We start from the raw sequence: 21,310 nt of genomic DNA, 5'->3' as shown, positions 1-21,310 counted from the left end.
AACACAAACACAAAGATTTATAGTGGTTCGGGTGGATGTTAACTAATCCACCTTAATCCACTCCTCGATTCACTAATCGAGAGTTATCTTTACTAGCTTTCTCTAAATGTGGTGGAGATCCGGTTACACCAAAAGCTCTTCAATAAGCTACATCATCACCGTCTTCGATCACACCAAGGACTACCTAGATCTCACTTGTCTTCACCATGGACAAGCACCAAATTTCTCACTAGAAATTTAACCAACTTCCTAATTCCCTTTAAGGAAGAAGGATCACTAAGTAAAATAGTGTTCTTATCACAAGAACTAACATAAAGCTAGTATATCACCCACTATTACAAATTATCCAAAGAGAACTATAATACTTCTTTGATTACTATCAAATGTAGTTTACAAACTCACAAATGAAAGAAATTAAGCTTTGGAGTTTACACATAATTCTACTAATTAAGTAGAATCTCTCTTTCTCTCTTAATCATGATCTCTCTAAAGATGTGTTGTTGAAGCTTAGGAGATCAGCTCATATTGACTTGGAAGTGTGTTGGAAAGAGGTAGACTTCAAGTTTGGCAAATGTTGGTGTTTATAGGAGAGGAAAAATTCTCTCAGATGGTGCACGGTTGACTTCACGGTCGACTGTGCATCGACCTTGCTCCTACTGGACAGCTTTTCAATATATCAGTTGGAGCTCCTTTTTCTTTGAATTTTTGGCTTCTTTACCCAATATAGAGCCTTCAAAAGATGCTTAATACACCTGTAAGTCCTTGACCTTCTTCTTATACTTTGGATGCATTCATTGAAGTGGACATGAGCTTGTAAAAGAGGAAAGTCACAAAGTCCTTTTTGTGTCATTGATTTCCTATTATGGTATACACAGATTTTTGTCCCTTGACAAACCACTAACATCCAAACTTCATTACCCAAATATTGAAACCCTTGTCTTCATCTTTGATGGAAATATCTTGCTTCATTGGTGCTTGTTACAATTCAATTGGATTTGTTTGAATCTAGTTGGGAATGCTTTGACTAGTTGCATTAATCATAAAGAGATAAACCATTACATTCCAAACCTCATATACCATACCATAACACTCCAATTATAAATTCCCAAGTCTTATCTATTTTGTCAACTTATGAGTGGAAGTATCTATCTTCATCGGTGGCTTGGAACATGCCAAAGATGACCATTTTAACACTGGTGAAGACTTCTTGAAAGTTACACTAATCTTCCAAGTTAATTATACTTAACCATGTAAGTATCGTTTCAAGGGTTAAGATGAGATCATCTCTTTAGTTGGGACTTAATGACCATCCTAATTATGTCTAGATAAACTTTAGGATTAAAATGATATCTTGCAACACTTATGAGTTTAATCTTAATTGCAAGCTAAATTGTTATTAAGACATCATTAGGTGTAATTAATCAAAATTAACATCTTTTAGTTCAAAACTCTTTTGAATACAAAGGAGACAACTATTCTAAGCATATCAAAAAAGGTTTTGTAAATTATAGATGCCCCGAAATAGTCAAACATTTTTCGATCAAAAAATCGGACAAAGAAAACTGTGGTTGACCCACGGCTGACCGTGGAGTTGACCATGCACCTTGTTTCGTAGAACCAAGGTACAGGGCATCTTACAGTCTGAACCGTGGTCGACCGTGGAACTAGCCATGCTCCTCCAGTGTTTTTCAAATCACTCTTTTGACTTGTCTATTTTGTGTATTGGTCGTTTGTTAGAGATTGTGTAGACTTGTGAGCTTGTGTTGTTCTATACGTTGTTTAAGCACATAAGACTTGGTGTCATCATCAAAACAAAGTGGTTAATATTTGAATATTATCATTGGATCACTAACCAACAGATGCTGTTATTAGTATTTGGTGGAGCAATGTTTTAGAAGGCCATAAAATGTATCGTATTGTCAAGAAATTAAGTCTTCTAAAAAAACCTATAAGGCAACTAATGTGGTTAAAAGGTAGCTTGCATGAGAGAGTTTAAAAACTTCGTACAGATTTGGATGATATTTAAATCCAGTTGGATAAAGAGCCAAACTCTCGTGAAATCAGAGTAATGGAAAGTAAAACATTAAAATTATTTAATGAAGCGCTTTTTGATGAGGAGCGTTTTTTAAAACCAAAGTCAAAAATTGAATGGTTGCGTGTGGGTGATAGCAATTCTAGTTACTTTCACAAAGTTGTCCAAGGAAGAATTCGTAGAAACAAAATTCATAATGTAGTAGATCAACAAGGTCAGATGCATGAAGATGTGAATGTGTCGAATGCTTTTGTTGATCATTATGCACATTTTTTGAGTATGGCTTCAAATTGTTTGAATATTGCATATCCCGAAAACTTGTTCACTAAACGTCTTCCTCCTACGATCACCCAAGCAATGATTCATCCAGTCAGTAGTAGTGAGGTTAAGACGTCGTGTTTAATATTCGTGATGGTAGATCCCCGGGTCCGGATGGTTACTCTGCTGCCTTCTTTAAGCAGGCGTGGTACATTATTGGTAATGATGTAGTCGAGGCTGTAAAAGAATTTTTTGATAATGGCCAGTTTCTGAAGGAGATTAACAACACAGTTATTACTCTACTCCGAAGGTTCAATCTCCTTCTCTAGTTACCGACTTTTGTCCTATTTCTTTTTGCAATGTTATCTATAAAATTATTAGTAAGATAATCACCAACCGGGTAAGAGATGGACTGACTTTCATTGTTAGTGATAATCAGTTGGCCTTTATTCCTGGATGTCAAATTTCAGATAACATATTGTTATCTCAAGAGTTGATGAGGAACAATCATTTAGATCGTTGAATTTCAAGATGTGCGCTTAAAGTAGACATTCAAAAAGTGTATGATACCGTAGACTGGAAATTTCTTGAATCAATTCTGCATTATTTCGGTTTCCACAATACCATGGTTTATTGGATAATGAAATGCGTTTCTACGACTTCGTTCTCATTAAATGTGAATGGGGAATTGCATGGGTGTCAACTCTTCTAATAACTTCAGGTTCCATCCTAAGTGTGAAAATCGGGAAATTATTAACCTTTGTTTTGTTGACGATTTATTTTTGTTCTCAGGTGTAAATACTGAGTCTATTAGTATTATTTCCGAGGCTCTTGAAGAGTTTAAGAAATGTTTAGGGCTTGTTCCAAGTATGCCGAAGAGTACGGTATTTTTCATAAATTGTACTCAAGTTGTTAAAGCTCATATTCATGTTCTTTTGTCTTTCGATGAGGGGACTTTGCCTATTAAATATTTAGGTTTCCCTCTTATATCATCTAGACTTATGTATCGGGAATGTCAAGTCCTTGTGGAGAAAGTGAAGCATAAGCTAGATGATTGGAAAAATAAATTTCTGTCATTCGTTAGTAGAGTAGAACTTATCATCTCGGTATTGACTTCGATGCAAGTGTATTGGTCGTCAGTCTTCATTCTTCCGGATGCTGTCATAAAAGATATTGAAAAACTTATGAGGGGTTTTCTGTGGTGTCAAGGTTCTATTAAAAAAGGGAAATCCAAAGTTAAATGGGACGATGTTTGTTTGCCAAAGTAGGAAGGCGGTCTTGGGATAAACAGATTAAAGGGTTAGAATGTGGCTTTAATGTCTTATCATTTATGAAGTCTTATTACCCACAAGCAATTACTATGGGTCAAATGGATCCATGAATATAGGTTGTCATCGAAAAGTATTTGGGAGATTTCGCTTCAACATAACGATACTTGGGGGTGGCGAAAGATTTTGCACATGCGAGATATTGTTCGGCCTCACATAATCCATCAGACTGGCAGTGGCAGCTCTTGTTCTGCTTGGCTCGACACGTGGTGTGATGTTGGTCCATTAGCTCATATTGCGTCTTATAGAGACATTCGACTGGCTGGTTTCACGCAATCCTCAAAAGTTAACGATAGTGTGCATCATTCAGGATGGAAATGGCCTATTTCATGGATGCATAAGTATCAAATATTGAATGTTATTCAACTTCCCTCTATTAGTAGTGATGATGATAAGATTCGTTGGAGGGATGTTGAGGGAAACCTACGATATTTTTCTGTTGGAATAGCATGGCACACCATTCGTCCTCAAGCGAATATTGTTGCTTGGTGTTTAGTGATTTGGTTCGCTCAATGTATTCCGTTTTATGTGTTTGTAACTTGGTTGCTTGTTAAAGAAGAACTTAAAACACATGGCAAGGTTAAAGATTGGGAAAACAGATGTGGTATTCCACTGGTTTGTTCATTTTGCAAACAACAACCAGACTCTCATACACACTTATTCTTCGATTATTCATTTTCGCAGCGTGTGTGGTCGAGGATTTTGCAATGTACTGATGTTCCGAGTAATGTTCAAGACTTGAAGGACTTTGTTCGATATATTTCTCCCATGGCTCATAGAGGACTAGATAACATAGTAGTGGCAAAACTTATATTCTCAGCTTCTGTGTATTTCATATGGATTAAGAGGAACAACCATTGCTTTAAAGGAAAGTTACGCTCGGTGGATAAGATTATGATTTGATTTGCTCTATAGTTAGAATGAAATTGATGAAGTTGAAGTTTAGAGACTCTAGTAAGCTATTGAAAGATAGATGGAAGATTCCGTAAGTCACTTGTTTGTTTTAGTATATGGTTGTTGGTTGTTTTGCGCTATATTAGCCTTTGGTTGTTAGTAGTGGGTGTTTGTTTGCCCTCTTTCGTTCTTTGTATCTCATTGTACATATCTTATTATCAATAAATTTTACTGGGTGATGTCACCACCGTAGTATGGCCAAAACGGACGGTTTTATTTATGCGGTGTCATTAGGCTGCAAGGCGTCAGAATCGACCACGATCAAGGTGGTGATGGGTTTTAAATTTATATTTAGCGGGGCCTAAATCTTACTACTCCTTATTATGAGTAAGGGAAGTATGACCTAGGGTCGTATTTTTGAGATATCAGTAGAATCGAACCTATATCTAAAACTTAAGATAATTCTAAGGTGCAGGAGTAGTGTTTTATTACCTAATTTTGGGTTTTTGTCATACCCCGTCCTAATCCATCTGGACGAAGTCATCAACATTTGGTCCCATTGCGAGGTACTGTCCTAAATATGCCATGAACGACTCCATGTAATATCCTTAAAATGAGCGAATGCACAACGAAGGATTTCTTTCATACCTGAGAATAAACATGCTTTAAAGTCCAAAAGGTTGGTGAGTTCATAAGTTTATCATAGTCATTCATTTTCATCATTTTAATAGACCACAAGATTTCCAGATATTTAATTGTACACGTAACCCGAGTACAAAATAATACGCGTAACCCGCGAATTAAAAATCATTCATATGGTGAACACCTGGTAATCGACATTAACAAAACGCATCTAGAATATCCCCATCATTCCGGGACTCTCATCGGACATGATAAAATCGAAGTACTAAAGCATCCATAACCCGGATGGAGTTCGTTAGGCCCAATAGATCTATCTTTAGGATTCGAGTCAATTAGGGTTTCTGTTCCCTAATTATTAGATTACCAGACTAAAAAGGGTGATATTCGGTTTAATAATCCAGCCATAGAATGTAGTTTTAAGTACATGTGTCTATTTCATCAAACATTTATAAAAGTAGCGTATGTATTCTCAGTCCCAAAAATATATATTGCAAAAGCATTTAAAAAGGGAGCAAATGAAACTCACGATACGATATTTTGTAGTAAAAATATGCATACGATGGAACTGAACAATGCAAGGTTGACCTCAGATTCACGAACCTATATCATTTATATATATATATTATCACACATAATTGTAATCGAACAAATTTACATATATTTAGTTATGTATTAACATTAATATTTACATATAATTTTATTAATACTTATAATATATTATAATGCTTATTTGATATATGATTTAATTAACGTTAGATAGTATATTTCTTTTATGATGTAACATAGATAGTACGAAGAGATAATTAATTTTGGACAAGAATATTTATGAAGATATCCACAGAAATATCGAAGATATTTATGATGATATTTTCAGAATTTCTATGATCGAAGGTTGATGAAGAAATATTTTCCACAAGATTTAACATGGGTACGGAGCAAGATATTCTTTAAAGATTTCATCGAATACAGAATTATCAGAATTCTTTGAATATAGGGTTTGGTCCTTGTATTTGTCCTCGGTCTCCTTCATGGTTTGCTCAATCCATTTTTCAGTTCCAAAGCTGAGCCTTTTTAACACACCATTCTTATTATCAAGCTTTTGGCCATTAAGATCATCTATAGCTTTTGCTGCTTCATCAGCACTCTCATATCTGAATCATTGGTTATCAATCTGAGATATTTTCAAGGGTTTCGAAGGATTTGAACGTAGATGGTAATCGTCAAGATACAAATGAGGTTTAAGATGAAATCAAGTGGCAAACTTGAAGAAATTTTTAGTTTCATATGTTATAATCAATATTTTAATTAATTTTAATTGTCCAATGATAGTAGTCCATAGTTAGTAGTTCAATAATTCATATATAGTTTAATATATCATATTTGAATTAATTAATACGTATCGTGACCTATTGTATACATGTGTCAGACTCGATCACAACTGAAAGTATATATATTATTTTAGAATCAACCTCGACCATTTATATGCTAACTCGAGCTTTACTGCCATATAGAGTGAATTACAGTTATTCCAAATAATATATATAGATGACGCCGATATGATATATCAAAACATTGTATATGTGTCCCGACTATATTTAAAGTGCGTAAAATAAATAACAGAAATTAAATGATGATAAATAAAATTGCGAGAATTAAAATTGCGATAAATAAATTACGATAAATAAATTCCGATAAATAAAATGTAATAAGGAATTAACAGTTAGCTAGGAACAGTTAGCTAGGATTTTGTTAGCTTGGATTCTTAACAAAATTTCTCATAGTTAATTTGTTTATTTCTAACAAATTTTATTTTTTGTCCAATGTTTTCTTCATTATGCCACTTGTTGGATTCTGGTAAGTCAAAATCCAAATATGAAATTGAATGAAAATGGTTATTCTGCGGTGAATGGATTCATATATCTGTGGATGTAAGTAGGATAGTAAATGACTGTTGAATCAGCTTCGAAGAATGTACAGTGTAACTTATTAATATGAAATCTAAATATTCCTCAGGTATTACCTACGTGTTAAAATATTTTCACCATTAACAGTTTGTACAAAAGAATCTTTGATGTAGAACGATATGTAGAACGAAGATTATGTTCGAGGTATAGATTGTGATGTTGAAGTGTACTGCGGATGTTGAGGTTTGTGTTGTTAGTGGTACAGCTGTTGATGTTGGTGGTAATGGTAGTGCCGGTGATGTTGTTGATGCTGGTAAGTTTTGCACCATATTCTTCAAACCTACTCCTCTAGCACGAAGTTCGTTGACTTCTTTGATTATTCCGGAATGATTGGCGGTTGGAACTAGTGGATGAATAAGGTTTAGAATCTGTAATATGATATAGTCGTTGCAAGATATCCTGGAGATGAGAGTGAAAATGGTGTTTCGGAATGGTTCACCGGTAAGTGCTTCAGGTTCTTCGCCAAGAGGGAAATTTGATGGATGGAAAGGATCTCCTTCTTCGCATTTCCATTGATTAAGTCGACTACGAATCCATCCCTAATTCATTCAGAATTGATGGTGACTGATCGATTGATCCATTCCGGTTTGGAGCTCGAGTGGAAATCCATATCGGAATAGCTGTCGGAATCTGAGGAACTTGAACTAGTAGCGAGTTTCATCTTGCACGGTCAGATAAAGTATTTTCGATAGGAAATAGATTATAGGATTTAGTTTGGTATGCTTCAATACATAATTTACATATGTATATACAATACCAAAATCCCATAAGTCACGGAGGAATCTTCGGAAGCTGTCAGACAAAGTTTATAGTAACAGATATGCTAAGATATGAATCTGTCTATACACTATCTATGCAATAAAAGCAGTAAGATGTGTCTAGACTTAGGAATGATAAGCAGGTAATTTTCCACTAGGAATGATAAATAATACTTATAATATGGAGCTAAGGTTGAAGTCCAGACTCACTAATGCATCCTAACGACTATCAGTTAGACACACTAATGCAAGACCTAGTTTGCTAAGACCACCGCTATGATACCAACTGTCATACTCCGTCCTAATCCATCTGGACGAAGTCATCAACATTTGGTCCCATTGCGAGGTACAGTCCTAAATATGCCATGAACGACTCCATGTAATATCCTTAAAATGAGCGAATGCACAACGAAGGATTTCTTTCATACCTGAGAATAAACATGCTTTAAAGTGTCAACCAAAAGGTTGGTGAGTTCATAGGTTTATCATAGCCATTCGTTTTCATCATTTTAATAGACCACAAGATTTCCAGATATTTAATTGTACACGTAACCCGAGTACAAAATAATATGCATAACCCGCGAATTAAAAATCATTCATATGGTGAACACCTGGTAATCGACATTAACAAAACTCGTCTAGAATATCCCCATCAATCCGGGACTCTCATCGGACATGATAAAATCGAAGTACTAAAGCATCCATAACCCGGATGGGGTTCGTTAGGCCCAATAGATCTATCTTTAGGATTCGCGTCAATTAGGGTTTCTGTTTCCAAATTCTTAGATTACCAGACTAAAAAGTGTAATATTTGGTTTAATAATCCAGCCATAGAATGTAGTTTTAAGTACTTGTGTCTATTTCGTTAAACATTTATAAAAGCAGCGCATGTATTCTCAGTCCCAAAAATATATATTGCAAAAGCATTTAAAAAGGGAGCAAATGAAACTCACGATACGATATTTTGTAGTAAAAATATGCATACGACGGAACTGAACAATGCAAGGTTGACCTCGGATTCACGAACCTATATCATTTATATATATATATATATATATATATATATATATATATATATATATATATATATATATATATATATATATATATATATATATATATATATATATATATATATTAACACTCATAATTGTAATCGAACAAATTTACATATATTTAGTTATGTATTAAGATTAATATTTATATATTTTTTTATTAATACTTATAATATATTATAATGCTTATTATATCAACATAAATAATATTATATTAGTTAAAATATAATATTATGTAATATTAGTATACAGAAATATACTTTTATATAAGTATCTTCTGTTTGCAAAAATTAATAATTCTAATAATACTAAGTTAAGGATAATAATAATAATGATAGTAATAATAGTAATAATACTAATAAAAATGTTAATTTTAATAATGATAATTTTAATAAAGAAAATGATAGTTTTTAATGATAACAAAAAAATAATTTTAATAGGAATGATACTTTTAATAATAATAATAATAGTTTTTTTTTATAAAAAGATAAGTTTAATAATAATGATAATGAAAATAATAATTTTGAAAATAATACTTAATACTTAATGATACTAATAATAATAATAATAATAATAATAATAATAATAATAATAATAATAATAATAATAATAATAATAATAATAATAATAATAATAATAATAATAATAATAATAATAATAATAATAATAATAATAATTGTAATACTAATAATAATAATAATAAAAATAATAATAATTAAAGAGTACAACCTTTGAAGAAGCAAACTTTAAAAATAAAATGCCACTGCCCGGGCTTGAACCCAAGACCTCTCGTTTAGAAACCACACCCTAACCGTCCCTCTGTTTCTGTTTTTCTGGGATTATTATTTCACCAAAAATATTTAACTCGTATAAAAAAATATTTAACTCGTATAAACAACCATCATTTTCATCATCCCTATTAATCTAGCCCTAATCCTTCGGCCCAACAACAGTTTCATGAGCCCAAGTTACACAAGCCCAATTAGCAATATTTAGTTTAATTAAGGCCTGTTACATTTTGAAGCCCAAATAAAATTCATGGGGTGTCGTTGATGTTTAAATGGGAATCGAATAGCAGCCTCAAAAATACATAAACAATCTATATTCACTATACATCTTCTTTTATAAAATATCATTATCTTCAACATCGTTGCAACCCAAACAGGGAATTTAGCAGCAGCAGTTATGGTTATTTTGGGATCGTGGATTATGGTCTGAACGAGAAGCAGAACGTGCGTTTAGTAGCAAGAATTAATAGTTGAGTTGTGGGTGTTATGGTATTCGAACGAGTAAGAAAACATAGAGTAGTAGCACATAGTGAAGTTAAACGGGTTTATGGCTGTTTGAGAGAAAAAATAATAATAACGTAACAGCTCGAATAACAACATGATGATGGTTGTGATGGATTCGACGGCTGTAGCAGCAGTAGCCTTCAATGGAGTTTTATCGTTTGAAAGGAGGAAGAGAGAGATATATATAGAGAAAGAGAGATGGAGATGGTTTCAAAGTGGTGGCGTGTGGGTTTTATTTCAAACAGAAATCGCAAGTATAACATCAGTAGAAATAGTTTACATGGTGATCATATTGGGTTTTTAGGGTGACGGTGAGATTGTGGTGGTTTTGTGGTGGTGGGTGTTCCGTCCAAACAGAAACAAAACCGAGCAGCAGTTTAAGGTATTCGAATAGCAACTTAATGGTGAAGGTGGTTGATTTGTGTAACAGTTAACGAAGAGGTGGTGATGGGTTATAGAGCGATGGTGATTCAATGGGGTGGGTTTGAAGATGAGGTTGGTTATGGATGGTTGTTGCTCACGACACAAGGTTGTAGTTGTGGTGATGGTTTGTTGATCGGAACACGAGTACGAACAACAATTCAAATGAAGATGGTGGTTTGTGGATTTTATGATGGTGAGTTGAGAACATGAAACAATCTATGCACTAAAACAAGTGGGTGTAGTGGGGAAAAATGGTTCGGTGGTTATGATCGGATGATGTTGGTGACCGGAGGTTGAGATGGTAATTGTGAAGTGGTTCAAGATTGAAGATGGAGAAGAAATGGTGGTTTACTTGTATCCCTCTCTCCTCCGTAAGATACATATACATATATATAACTTATATATAATTATAATATTAATAATAATTAATAATAATAATAATAATAATAATAATAATAATAATAATAATAATAATAATAATAATAATAATAGAATAGTAATCCTCAAAGTTTCAAAGATGGCACAGTACTAATATTGGATTCTCTAACAAAATTTTAAAAGTGGGAAACACAACAAGAATATAAATATTATAATAATAAATATAATATCATTCTAAAACTAGATCATGTGATGAATTCAAAAAAAGAACAGTGTGTCATCATTTTAATTTGGATTCTAATTACCGACAGTTTTAATTTCGAATATTATATCGTAGTCCGTTGTACATTAGTGGCGAATAAAAGTGTTCAGAAAAATCTCATATTTTTAAATTAACTATATTTATTTATTTTGTTCATTATGGTATAAAATTCGATCATTAAATATTAAAAAAAATTAACTCACTGTCCACGCCCGATCTCAGATAAAATATAAAAAAATTTAAAACTTAACAAATAGTTCCTAAATACATATTGAATAAGTCTATAAATTATATAACTCATTTTCGAATTACTGTTTATCTTTAAATCACATAAGTTCGAATTTAACTTGCTTATTTTCGATCGAATGACAATCGAGTGTTACTGACGTTTACTAAATAGATTCGAAATCACAAATATATATTTAATATACTTTATATATATAGATGTGTTTTAAATAATAATTATCCTAATATTATATTTTTATTTTATTTTACATAATTAATTTTAATAACAACAGCATATAGTATTTCAAATTATATTTTCAATTATTATATATATATATATATATATATATATATATATATATATATATATATATATATACACACACACAGATATCTATTTACAATTAATGTTCGTGAATCGTCGAAAATGGTCGAAGTCAAATGTACGAAAATAGATCAAAAATTTTGAGACGCAACATAACAGACTTTGCTTATCGTATCAAAAATATTAAATCGTATCGAGAGTTTGATTTAAATTTAGTCGAAATTTTCCGGGTCGTCACAGTTTTCTAGTTTATAAGATAAAGTAAAGTAAATACGATAAAATTTGTAATTCAGATAAAGCTAAAACAAGTGCATGCTATGATTTCGTCAGTTACTTTGGCAGGATTATGGAATGCTGGCTCATGGATAGGCAGTGACCTTATATTTACTACACTAGTCCTAAACGCCCCTATCATAAGACATGTCACTGGATAATGCGATAGGCTTGAAGATTCTGAATAGACAGCAACGTCCCTTACCCCCGACGCCCGTGCAGTCTGACTACAAGCATACACGTTCAGACGGCTCATCCAATTGAGCGACTCGGTTGGGTGACGTATTAACATTCCACAATGGTCTAAACTTTCTTAATGATAATAGAATACATGGTTTTCCATATCCGAGAAATGTGATGTACCTCAATGCTTTTGTTAATGATTCGTTTTAAAAGATAGTTAGGCCCTTAAAAGAGTTCAACCATAAGAACACCATGCCCAAGTCAAGTTGACTTCCATGAACACGTTCGGTTATCCTAACGGTCCAATCCTTTATGTGTTCGAACAAACAGTTTCTTAATTAACCAAGAATCCTTCAAACGGGGTGCAATGCTTGAGACCGCGTTATAGTGAAGTGTACTAGTCAACACTAACCGTGTTCCATGGCCTAACTTAGCATAGGTACAGCTTACAACAACCGTTATGCTTCAGCGTGCATGTACGAAGTTTATATGCTTGGTGACTACACTAGCATGGTCTAGGACCGACAATGTACTAGGGGTCTAGTTAGATGTTTCACTATGAAAGAGTCCTCAGTCGGAATCTAAGGCTCGGTGGACTTACTACAACCGGTGTGCCTCAGTCAAACTTATGTTGTATCCGATAGACTTTGTAAGTAACTAGAGGGGGTGAATAGTTACTTAATACGTTGTTAACAATTTTTCGATTGATCGCCAAATTCGATTACCTATGATCAACCAATTCAACTCAAACATGATGTGTATAGTGTATATGTTCAAAATGATGAATAGGGTAATGTAAAGAACATAGACACAAAGATTTATAGTGGTTCATGTGGATGTTAACTAATCCACTGTAATCCACTCCCCGATTACACTAATCTGCTTCACTAAGCACTTTTCTCCAAACCCAGTGGAGATCCGATTTACATGTCTTCAACTTCTTTGGTAGACAACAAACCTAATCTTTCTATCCCTTTGAAAGATCAACTCCAACCTAGATTAACTTGTCTTCACCTTGGACAAGTATTAATCTCCAAATAAGATTAATCAACTTCCTAAGTCCCTTTAAGGAAGTAGATCAATAAGCTAGCCTATGCTTCTACTAATTGAAGTTACAAGACTTATACACTTTGTAATGATGATCCTAAGACAATAATAGGACATACATTACACTAAGTAAACTCACAAGATTAATGATTTTGATTAGTAAGTTTACAATAACCAAATTCTATATCTATAAAATCATTGAATCCTCTCTTGCTTGATCACATTTGAGTAGTAATTAGAGCCCTTGTGATATCTGGAAATAAGCTTTTGAAATATGCAAGAGGATCAGCTTCAAATGCTCTTTAATGCTTGCCTTTTATAGTAGGATTCAAAAAATAGCCGTTGTCACACGGTTGCCAACACGGTCGACCGTGGTTCGACCATGCGTGCTCTACTCCAAAATATGTATCCATTGTATGAACGTTTCACTAAGATTTGAACACCACATTTTGGAACCTTTACTCCATCTAGCACCTGCAAAAGAAACCCAACATCCTATACAAGTACTAGATGCATTAATTGTGTGAGATTTGGTCTTATTGAGTGAAAGTGACATAACACTCCAATTGTGGTAAACCAAACATTCTTGGAGAAGTGTCTTGATTGATATTTTAGGAAATCTCAGTTTGGTCAAGACTTAGTTAGTCACATTAATGCATTTGGTTCAATTCTAAAGACTAGTCAATATGTCATTAACTTTCTAGTTTCAATTAATCACAAGTCATGTTCATTTTATGATTATGTAAAGATTAATTGAATGATGTCTTTCTAAGATAATCATTAAGTGTGTAGAGACATCAAAGTTAAGTCACACTTGAATAAGCAATCACAACTTGTTACTTAGACAAGACCAAATAAGCAATTGACTGTAATTCCATTGTGAACCATTTTACACTTAATTAATTGGAGTAGGCTAGTTACTTGAATCCTAGTATTCTAACTAGTAAGCACATAGCAAGCATATTAATTAAGTTGACAAATTTATGAGTATTAAACATATTAGCAAGTAGCAAGTAATACTCACACATAGCAAGAGATAGTTACTCTAAGATCAATTATATAGACATTTGCACAACTTATAATTTAAGCTTTTAGCAAGCTTTCTTGCAATATAACATATTGCATGATTAATGTGTAAGCACACATTAATGTCCAACACATACACAGGGAAGAGCAATCTCTAGTTGGGACTTGGTGACCATCCTAAATGTATCTAAGTTTATTTTAGGATTACAAATCTTTACTATTTACACTTGAAAGCATTGTTCTTCATTTAGCCTTAATTAATCACTAAGTCATCTTTAATAGTAATTATTGTTCTAGTGACATTGGCTTAAGTGTGTTGGTACTTGATGATCATACTAAGGATGTCTAGATAAGATTTAGATCACAAGTTGTTGTTTAACACTTATGTGTTATGCCTAATCTTGGTTAATTTGTCATTAAGATGTCATTAGGCGAAATTAACCACGATTAGTGTTTTTATGACTAAAACTCAATTGAGTATGGAGAAGGCATCTATTCTAAACATGTTGAGAAAGGTTTCATGAATTATAGATGTCAGGAACTAGTCAAACTTAATTTGGTCAAAAGTGGTAACAGAGAAAACTGCGGTCGCACTGCGGTTGACCGTGGTGGCGACCGTGCAACTTGTTTTCACAAAACTGCGTTGCAATTGAGTTTGAGGTTCTACGGCTGGCTATGCGGTCGACCGTACCTTTGACCGTGTATTTTGCTGATCTTTTATTCTATTCTTTAAGCTATGTTTGACTTGGTCATTTGCAAGATAAAGTATGGATTAGTGACCTTACGTGTTTTATGTTAAGATGTCGGTCATCACTTATGCATATGTATGTGTCATCATCAAAACATATTCTTTGGTTAATCATTATACTTAACTTTGTCGTTTAGTTCATTAACCAACATTCAACCAACAGACTTCTCTTACCAAGGGGTGACACAGATAGTGTACTCTGAATTGGGGTTTGTGACTTCCCAATAACAGATCCAATAACTACGTTCTATTAGTTGGAAAAGCGATTGAGTTCAAAGCATAATCGGGAAGCATTTTAACAACATACACAAGCCATAATATAACTTTGACATTATAACTGACTACGTCATAACATACACTAAAGATAACTACTCGCTAATCATGGCAACAACATCACAAAGCATAATAATGGAAGACATTATATAAAGACAAAGGATAGAAGTACCAGTAGATTAAACGAGTTCTGACTACATAAGTGACAACTTCAAACTCCAAACCGCTCCTAATACAATCTTTGGCATTCTTCTCCGGGTACTAGGTTTCCCGCATGGAGTTGAAAGCCTTAAGAGTATGACTAATATTGTACAAGATAGAGAAAGAAGTGAATTGAAGTGTGTGTTTGAAATGAATGACAAAGACCCTTTAAATAAGCTTAATTTTTGTCTGCAAACAGCTGGCAGGCCGTTTGGCAAGCCGTTTGGCAGGCCGTTTGCAGGGGCTGTTTGCCAAGCCAGGCCGTTTGCTGAGGCCGTTTGATCTGGGTGTGTGGCAGGCCATTTGCAAGCCAGGCAGGCCATTTGGAAGCCCGTTTGGCAAGTTGTTTGGCTTGATGATTTGCCGGATCGTAACTCGATTCCTTTTCTTTCACCGTTTTCGCTCTAGAATCTTCGTTTTAGTTCCAATTTTCTTGATTCTTTTTGCACCGTCTTCGTAACCACTTTTTTTCAATTTTAACCGACGAAGCAGGTATTTTGGCGATAAAGTTTGGAACTCTATTATTTTTGGGCCTTAATACCGAGGTGAAAACGTAACTTTTTAGCCGATATCAAATATCCCAAACTTAGACTTTGCTTGTCCTCAAGAAAACTCTCATTTTTCCTCAAGAAATCTTTTCAGAGTTTCCTTCCTAATAGCCTAAGCGGTTTGCTTTTGATTATAAGAGCGAAAGATAAGGTGAGTCATCTATGTTAGGGTTCCCTGTAGATCTAAGAAATGAATTCACTCATAGCCAGTCATGTTGCACTCATTGTCATAGGCTTGATAAAGACTCAAATCCTTGCTACTAATGTGAAAATGGTAGTAACCATAGCTTCTAGGTCAATTGTCAATGATGGAAAGGAATTTTGAAGTGGTGGTGAAGTTGTTTTAAGGGGTGAGAAATATCGTAATATGGTTTCAAGAGACTTTGGTTCTGGATTTCGGGGATTTTAAGATAGGTAGGAGTGCTGATATTTTTGAGAAGCACTTTTTGAACTATTCTTTTTGGAGTGATAGGCATTTGTGGTCAAGTTCTTTTTCGGCATTTCTCTTTATATGTTCTGCTCCTTTTCTCAGAGCTTTGAATTTTTTTTTTTGAGTATTAATATCGAGAAACTTTTTGCCGGTAAACATTTTCAAGACCTTTGCCGTGATACTTGAGAAGTTTATAACATCGGGTTTTCGGGAGGAATCTCATTTTATGGGTTTTCGAGTGATAGTAAAGATGATGTGGATGAGGTTGTGTGGTAGAAGTAGCGGAGGTGTGAAAGGGGTATTTGACAAATGGCTAGCTCTTCTAATTATAGCCGAATCACATTTCGTTATTTGGAAATGCAGAACTAGAGCAAGTTCTGATTCTGAGCACAGACATCGGCACTCTCAACGAAAAATAATGAAGCATTAAAGATGAATGCTGGTCTTATTTGGGTGCCTCACCATAATCAATTTAGGTCGATAATGCCTAGGCATGCAATGCTCTTTTAGAGATTCGGTTCGTCCTAACAAGATTTCCACCTTACTTAAGCCTTATTTTTATTTACAAACGTTTTAGATTTTCAAAAATACTTTTTTGAAAAGCCTTTCTTTTGTTAAAAATTTGAAATTTGGCTTAAGAACATGGAATCTTCATAATGGGTTATTTTAATACAGCATAAAAAGATTATACCAACATCTCACACTTAGACGAACATTGTCCTCAATGTTCCCAGTGCATCTCACACTTAGGAGTTTTAGTTAAAGATTTGGGATTATTCGTTTAGTGTTTATTTAGGTTGAAATCTCACACTTAGTGATAAGCTAGGATGCTGCATAATTTCAAAATTTGAGCTAGTAACGGGAAGAAAGGAGTACCCCAGCAGACGTGGTTGTTTGTGAAGAAGCTGGCGGGCTTGGAAGTTTCATCCTTTATTTATCGGCTCACTTGTCATCCTTTATTCTTCTACTCTACTTTATTGCACGGGTTGCCTCTCGAGAAGCGCTTTTGTTTAAGGTCGATGGCTCGACTGTAATGATGTCTAAAGAGCAGAAATTCCCCTCTGGTAGTTGTGATTTTGGTCTTCTCGAGGGAATGTGAGTCTTGGTGGATAAATCCCGAGAAAGTGTCGGACCAAAAGTGGTAACAGATTCGGGACTTCTCTTGAAGATCTTCTGAAAGAGAGATAATCCACGGTTTCAGCTCATGACAAATCTTGAAGTCCGATAAGAATATGATCAACTGCTCTGCTGATTGATCCATGAATGTCAATCATTGAGGTAGTGCTGGTGGTGATTAATTCTCTGATAGGATGTTCATTTCGGAGGTCTTAAAATAGTGTCAGAAATTGTATCTTTAGTATCTCAAAATCTTCTGATCGGTGGTCTCCACAGTACGAATCTGTAGCCTTGCACAGAGTAGTCAAGAGGCGAAGCTGAAAAGAAGTGAAGAGCAGTCCTGACCCAAGCATTAATTTCACCGTCTTTGAGTATATCTCCCGACATCCGGCTTTGAATGTGAAACTGGGATTCGTGGATTCTTGGAAGATACGTGCTATTTGTTTCGTAACGTAGGTGGCAATGTTGACTCGATCTGGTTCAAGATGAAGGAATGGATTGTTGCATCTTACTTCTTCTGTGACTGAATCTCGTAACTCTTTGATAATTAGATCAGCATGATGATCAATTGTTACGTAAATCACTAGCCTCTCTGGTGTGCTTTCAAAATTATCTCTTTCCAGGAGAGCGAAAAAGTTGTGAATATCCTCGATCATTTGCAAATCAGAGTGATAAGTAGGGCATCCGGTGGAAAGATCCATATACTTCCGGATGAGAGTCAGTATTGCTCGTTGATTTGCTGAGAACGGAAGTGCAGATCCGGCTAAGGCGTTGTAGACCTTCGAGTAAATGATCTTCTGATCTCGACAGAATCTTGACTCTAGAATAGTGCGAACTACTGAATCGTGCTCTCGTTTCCTTTCTTCGCGGTAGATATGATCGTGAAGGGTATTGATAAAGTCTTGAATGCGTTCTTCTAGGATTTCAACATTATTGTCTTCTCTCTATAGATAGAGGTTGTATTCGTCTTTGATAGCCGTGATTCTTTCGGTTAAGCGTAACATGTAATCAATTTTTGATTTATGGATGGCTTCAAGAATCTCTTCAAATTCTTCAGTGTCATTGATGAAGGTTATCATGTCGGCGTGAGTAGATATGATCGGAATTCGATCTGAAGAAGAGTCTGGCTCCTCCTGATCTGGTTCGGATGGAGAATATGAGTTATCTAGAATGTCTTCATGTTGCTCTTCCTCGTTATCATTGGTATAATAGTCGTCTGAAGATTCATCTGATGAACGGGTTTCTTCGGTATTCTGGTTCTTCACTTTGACACTTTCGTGATCAATTTCTATGTTCTTAACTTCAACTTTATCAGTCTTCTTCTTGAAGCAAATGATTAAAATGTGATATTTTGTCTCAAGCCTCATTAATTCTTCGTGACGTTCCGGGCTCCGAGATGGTATTATCGCAGTTTCTTTTACGTCTTTTATTTCATCTTTCTCCTCGGGTTCTTCCTCTTCCTCTATTTCTTCACCGGGATCCTCTTCTTCCATTTCTGGGTCGTCAACAGACTGAGATTCGACACCCATATCGATATCTTCGGCTGGTGGTGGGGACTCATTCTCGGAATTGATCCGTCTGATGGAAATAGCAAACATCTCTGCTTGTCCAGAAAGATCGGTAGGTCGGTCAATTTTGAAGGTAACGCTCTCCCCATGTGATCGTAAGATCAAGGTTTGATTGTACACATCAATGACAGTCCTAGCCGTATTCATGAAAGGTCTTCCTAACACTATTGGTGTGTGTAGGTCTTCCTGAATGTCCATTACTACGAAATTCATAGGGTATAAGAATTTGTCAACTTTCACCAAGACGTTCTCAACTATGCCCTTAGGATATCGAATTATGTGATTAGCAAGTTGGATTGTCATTTTGGTCGGTGACAAGTATCCTAACTCTAATCTCTTGTAGAGAGAGTAGGGGATTAGGTTGATACTTGCTCCTAAATCTGCTAGCGCATGAATGGTTCCAGATTGGTAGACTGAACACAGGAAAATGAATCGGCCCGTATCTCCTAGCTTCTGTGGTAGAGAGTTTCTGAGTACTGCTGAGCATTCTTCACTCAGCTGAATTTTTTTAGAATCTGGTATCTTTTCCTTTGTAGAGAGAAGCCTTCAGATATATCTCTTTTGATTGGGCACTTTGGATACGGTGTCCACGAATCTTCCATCAAGTTTGAAGGAATCAAGCTTGGATGGTTCCTCCTGTAACCTTCCAGGGTAAGGTACACGAACCGGAGTTGTATTGGGCAGCTGCTGAGTATACGTCGATTTGTTCTTGAGCCTAGCTGACCTTCTCCGTGGTTCTTCTCCTGGAATTACTGAGTCCATTTGCTTAGCTTCTTCTATGTGGGGATTTTGGATAGTATTACTGGGCAACCTTCCTTGAGGCCGGGTTTCAAGGCGTTGTGATAACTGTCCGAGCTGCGTTTCTAGACTTTTCAGCAGAGCCAATTGATTTCTCATTAGTATCTCCGTGTGGTCTTGTCTAGATGCAGTTCTCTGATTTAGTTATTGTTGTCCTTGGTTGGACTGTGTCAACTGATCATCATCTCCGAGAGTAGGGTTGGTTACTTTTGTAATCTGGGTGGTTGGGGAATTTTTCTCAGCTGGTGGATTAGTGAGTGGAAGTGGTTGATCGTAGATCAATTGAGATTGTTAGGGTGGATAAGGTAACCATAGCGAAAAGGTTGGTTGTTTCTTTGGAATTGGTTAAACCTAGGTTGTTGATTGAATCCGGGATTTGATTGGCGTGCTGGGTATTGAACGTAACGGATTGAACCATCAGGGTTTTCGTACTCAACTTGATATTCTTCAATGGGTTGCGGGTTGGTACAATTAACACAGGCCTGGGCCTGGTTAACTTGCTGTGGCTGCGTCTTCAATTCTCCAAGTTGTTTGGCAAGAGACTCCATCTTGTCTGTGAGAGATTTGATGGCCTCTGTTTGATTATTAAGTGCGGAGAGTGGTGCAGATGATGATGTTGTTTCACCACTATTTCAGTCATGATGATGCATTGTCATGTTCTCGAGTGTGACGACCCGCCAAAATCGCCATTGAAGGCGCCGTCAACTTAGGTCCCGTTACGTGGTCATAGTCCCTAAATGAGACGTGTTTGACCGAAATTATGTCGAAGGACTTGCAAAGTTTTAATTTTAACAAACGGATTCGACAACAAGTTTAAGTTTACAAAAGTTATAAAGTATAAGTGAAATAATTTGCGACATAATGTAAGTTGAAAATCACGGATGCTATCAATAGCTTATGCATGTATACTTAAGTTTGAATCCAAAGGTGCTATCAATAGCGTATGCATCTATGCTTGACCCCAAGCAAGTAATCAAAGTGTGCGAAAGCATGTATCAAGTAGCCAATCAAGAACCTGAGAAACATATAGAAAACTGTCAACGAAAAACATTGGTGAAATCATAGGTGTATTTGTAAACGTTGTTTTTGAACCACAAGATTTATTATAAGTTGATTATCCAAATCGTTTACATTCCAAAGGTGTTGTTTGTATCATGAGCACCCAATTATCAAGGCTTAACTGAATGGTACCTTTGAATCATAGTGTTAGAACCTACACTATACCCGAAAATATGTTTCATCCGCTAACGGTAGCGAACCGTC

General features: G+C 35.2%; 1 protein-coding gene across 1 annotated transcript; it reads left to right on the top strand.

The window, feature by feature from the left end:
- Positions 1 to 3,750: 3,750 nt before the first annotated feature.
- On the top strand, positions 3,751 to 4,521 carry LOC139875680 (uncharacterized). The gene has a single exon (XM_071862992.1). It carries the CDS (start codon positions 3,751 to 3,753, stop codon positions 4,519 to 4,521), a length of 771 nt encoding a protein of 256 aa, XP_071719093.1.
- The last annotated feature ends 16,789 nt before the right edge of the window (positions 4,522 to 21,310 follow it).

This window comes from Rutidosis leptorrhynchoides, chromosome 11, assembly GCF_046630445.1.
Source record: "Rutidosis leptorrhynchoides isolate AG116_Rl617_1_P2 chromosome 11, CSIRO_AGI_Rlap_v1, whole genome shotgun sequence".
NCBI lineage: Eukaryota > Viridiplantae > Streptophyta > Magnoliopsida > Asterales > Asteraceae > Rutidosis > Rutidosis leptorrhynchoides.
The sequence above is the reverse complement of the archived record's forward strand: the minus strand, read 5'-3'. Positions and strand labels throughout refer to the sequence as shown.

Bases quoted from the DNA above. Each gene is read 5' to 3' on its own strand.
- LOC139875680 (XM_071862992.1), top strand. From the start codon at position 3,751: ATGCGAGATATTGTTCGGCCTCACATAATCCATCAGACTGGCAGTGGC.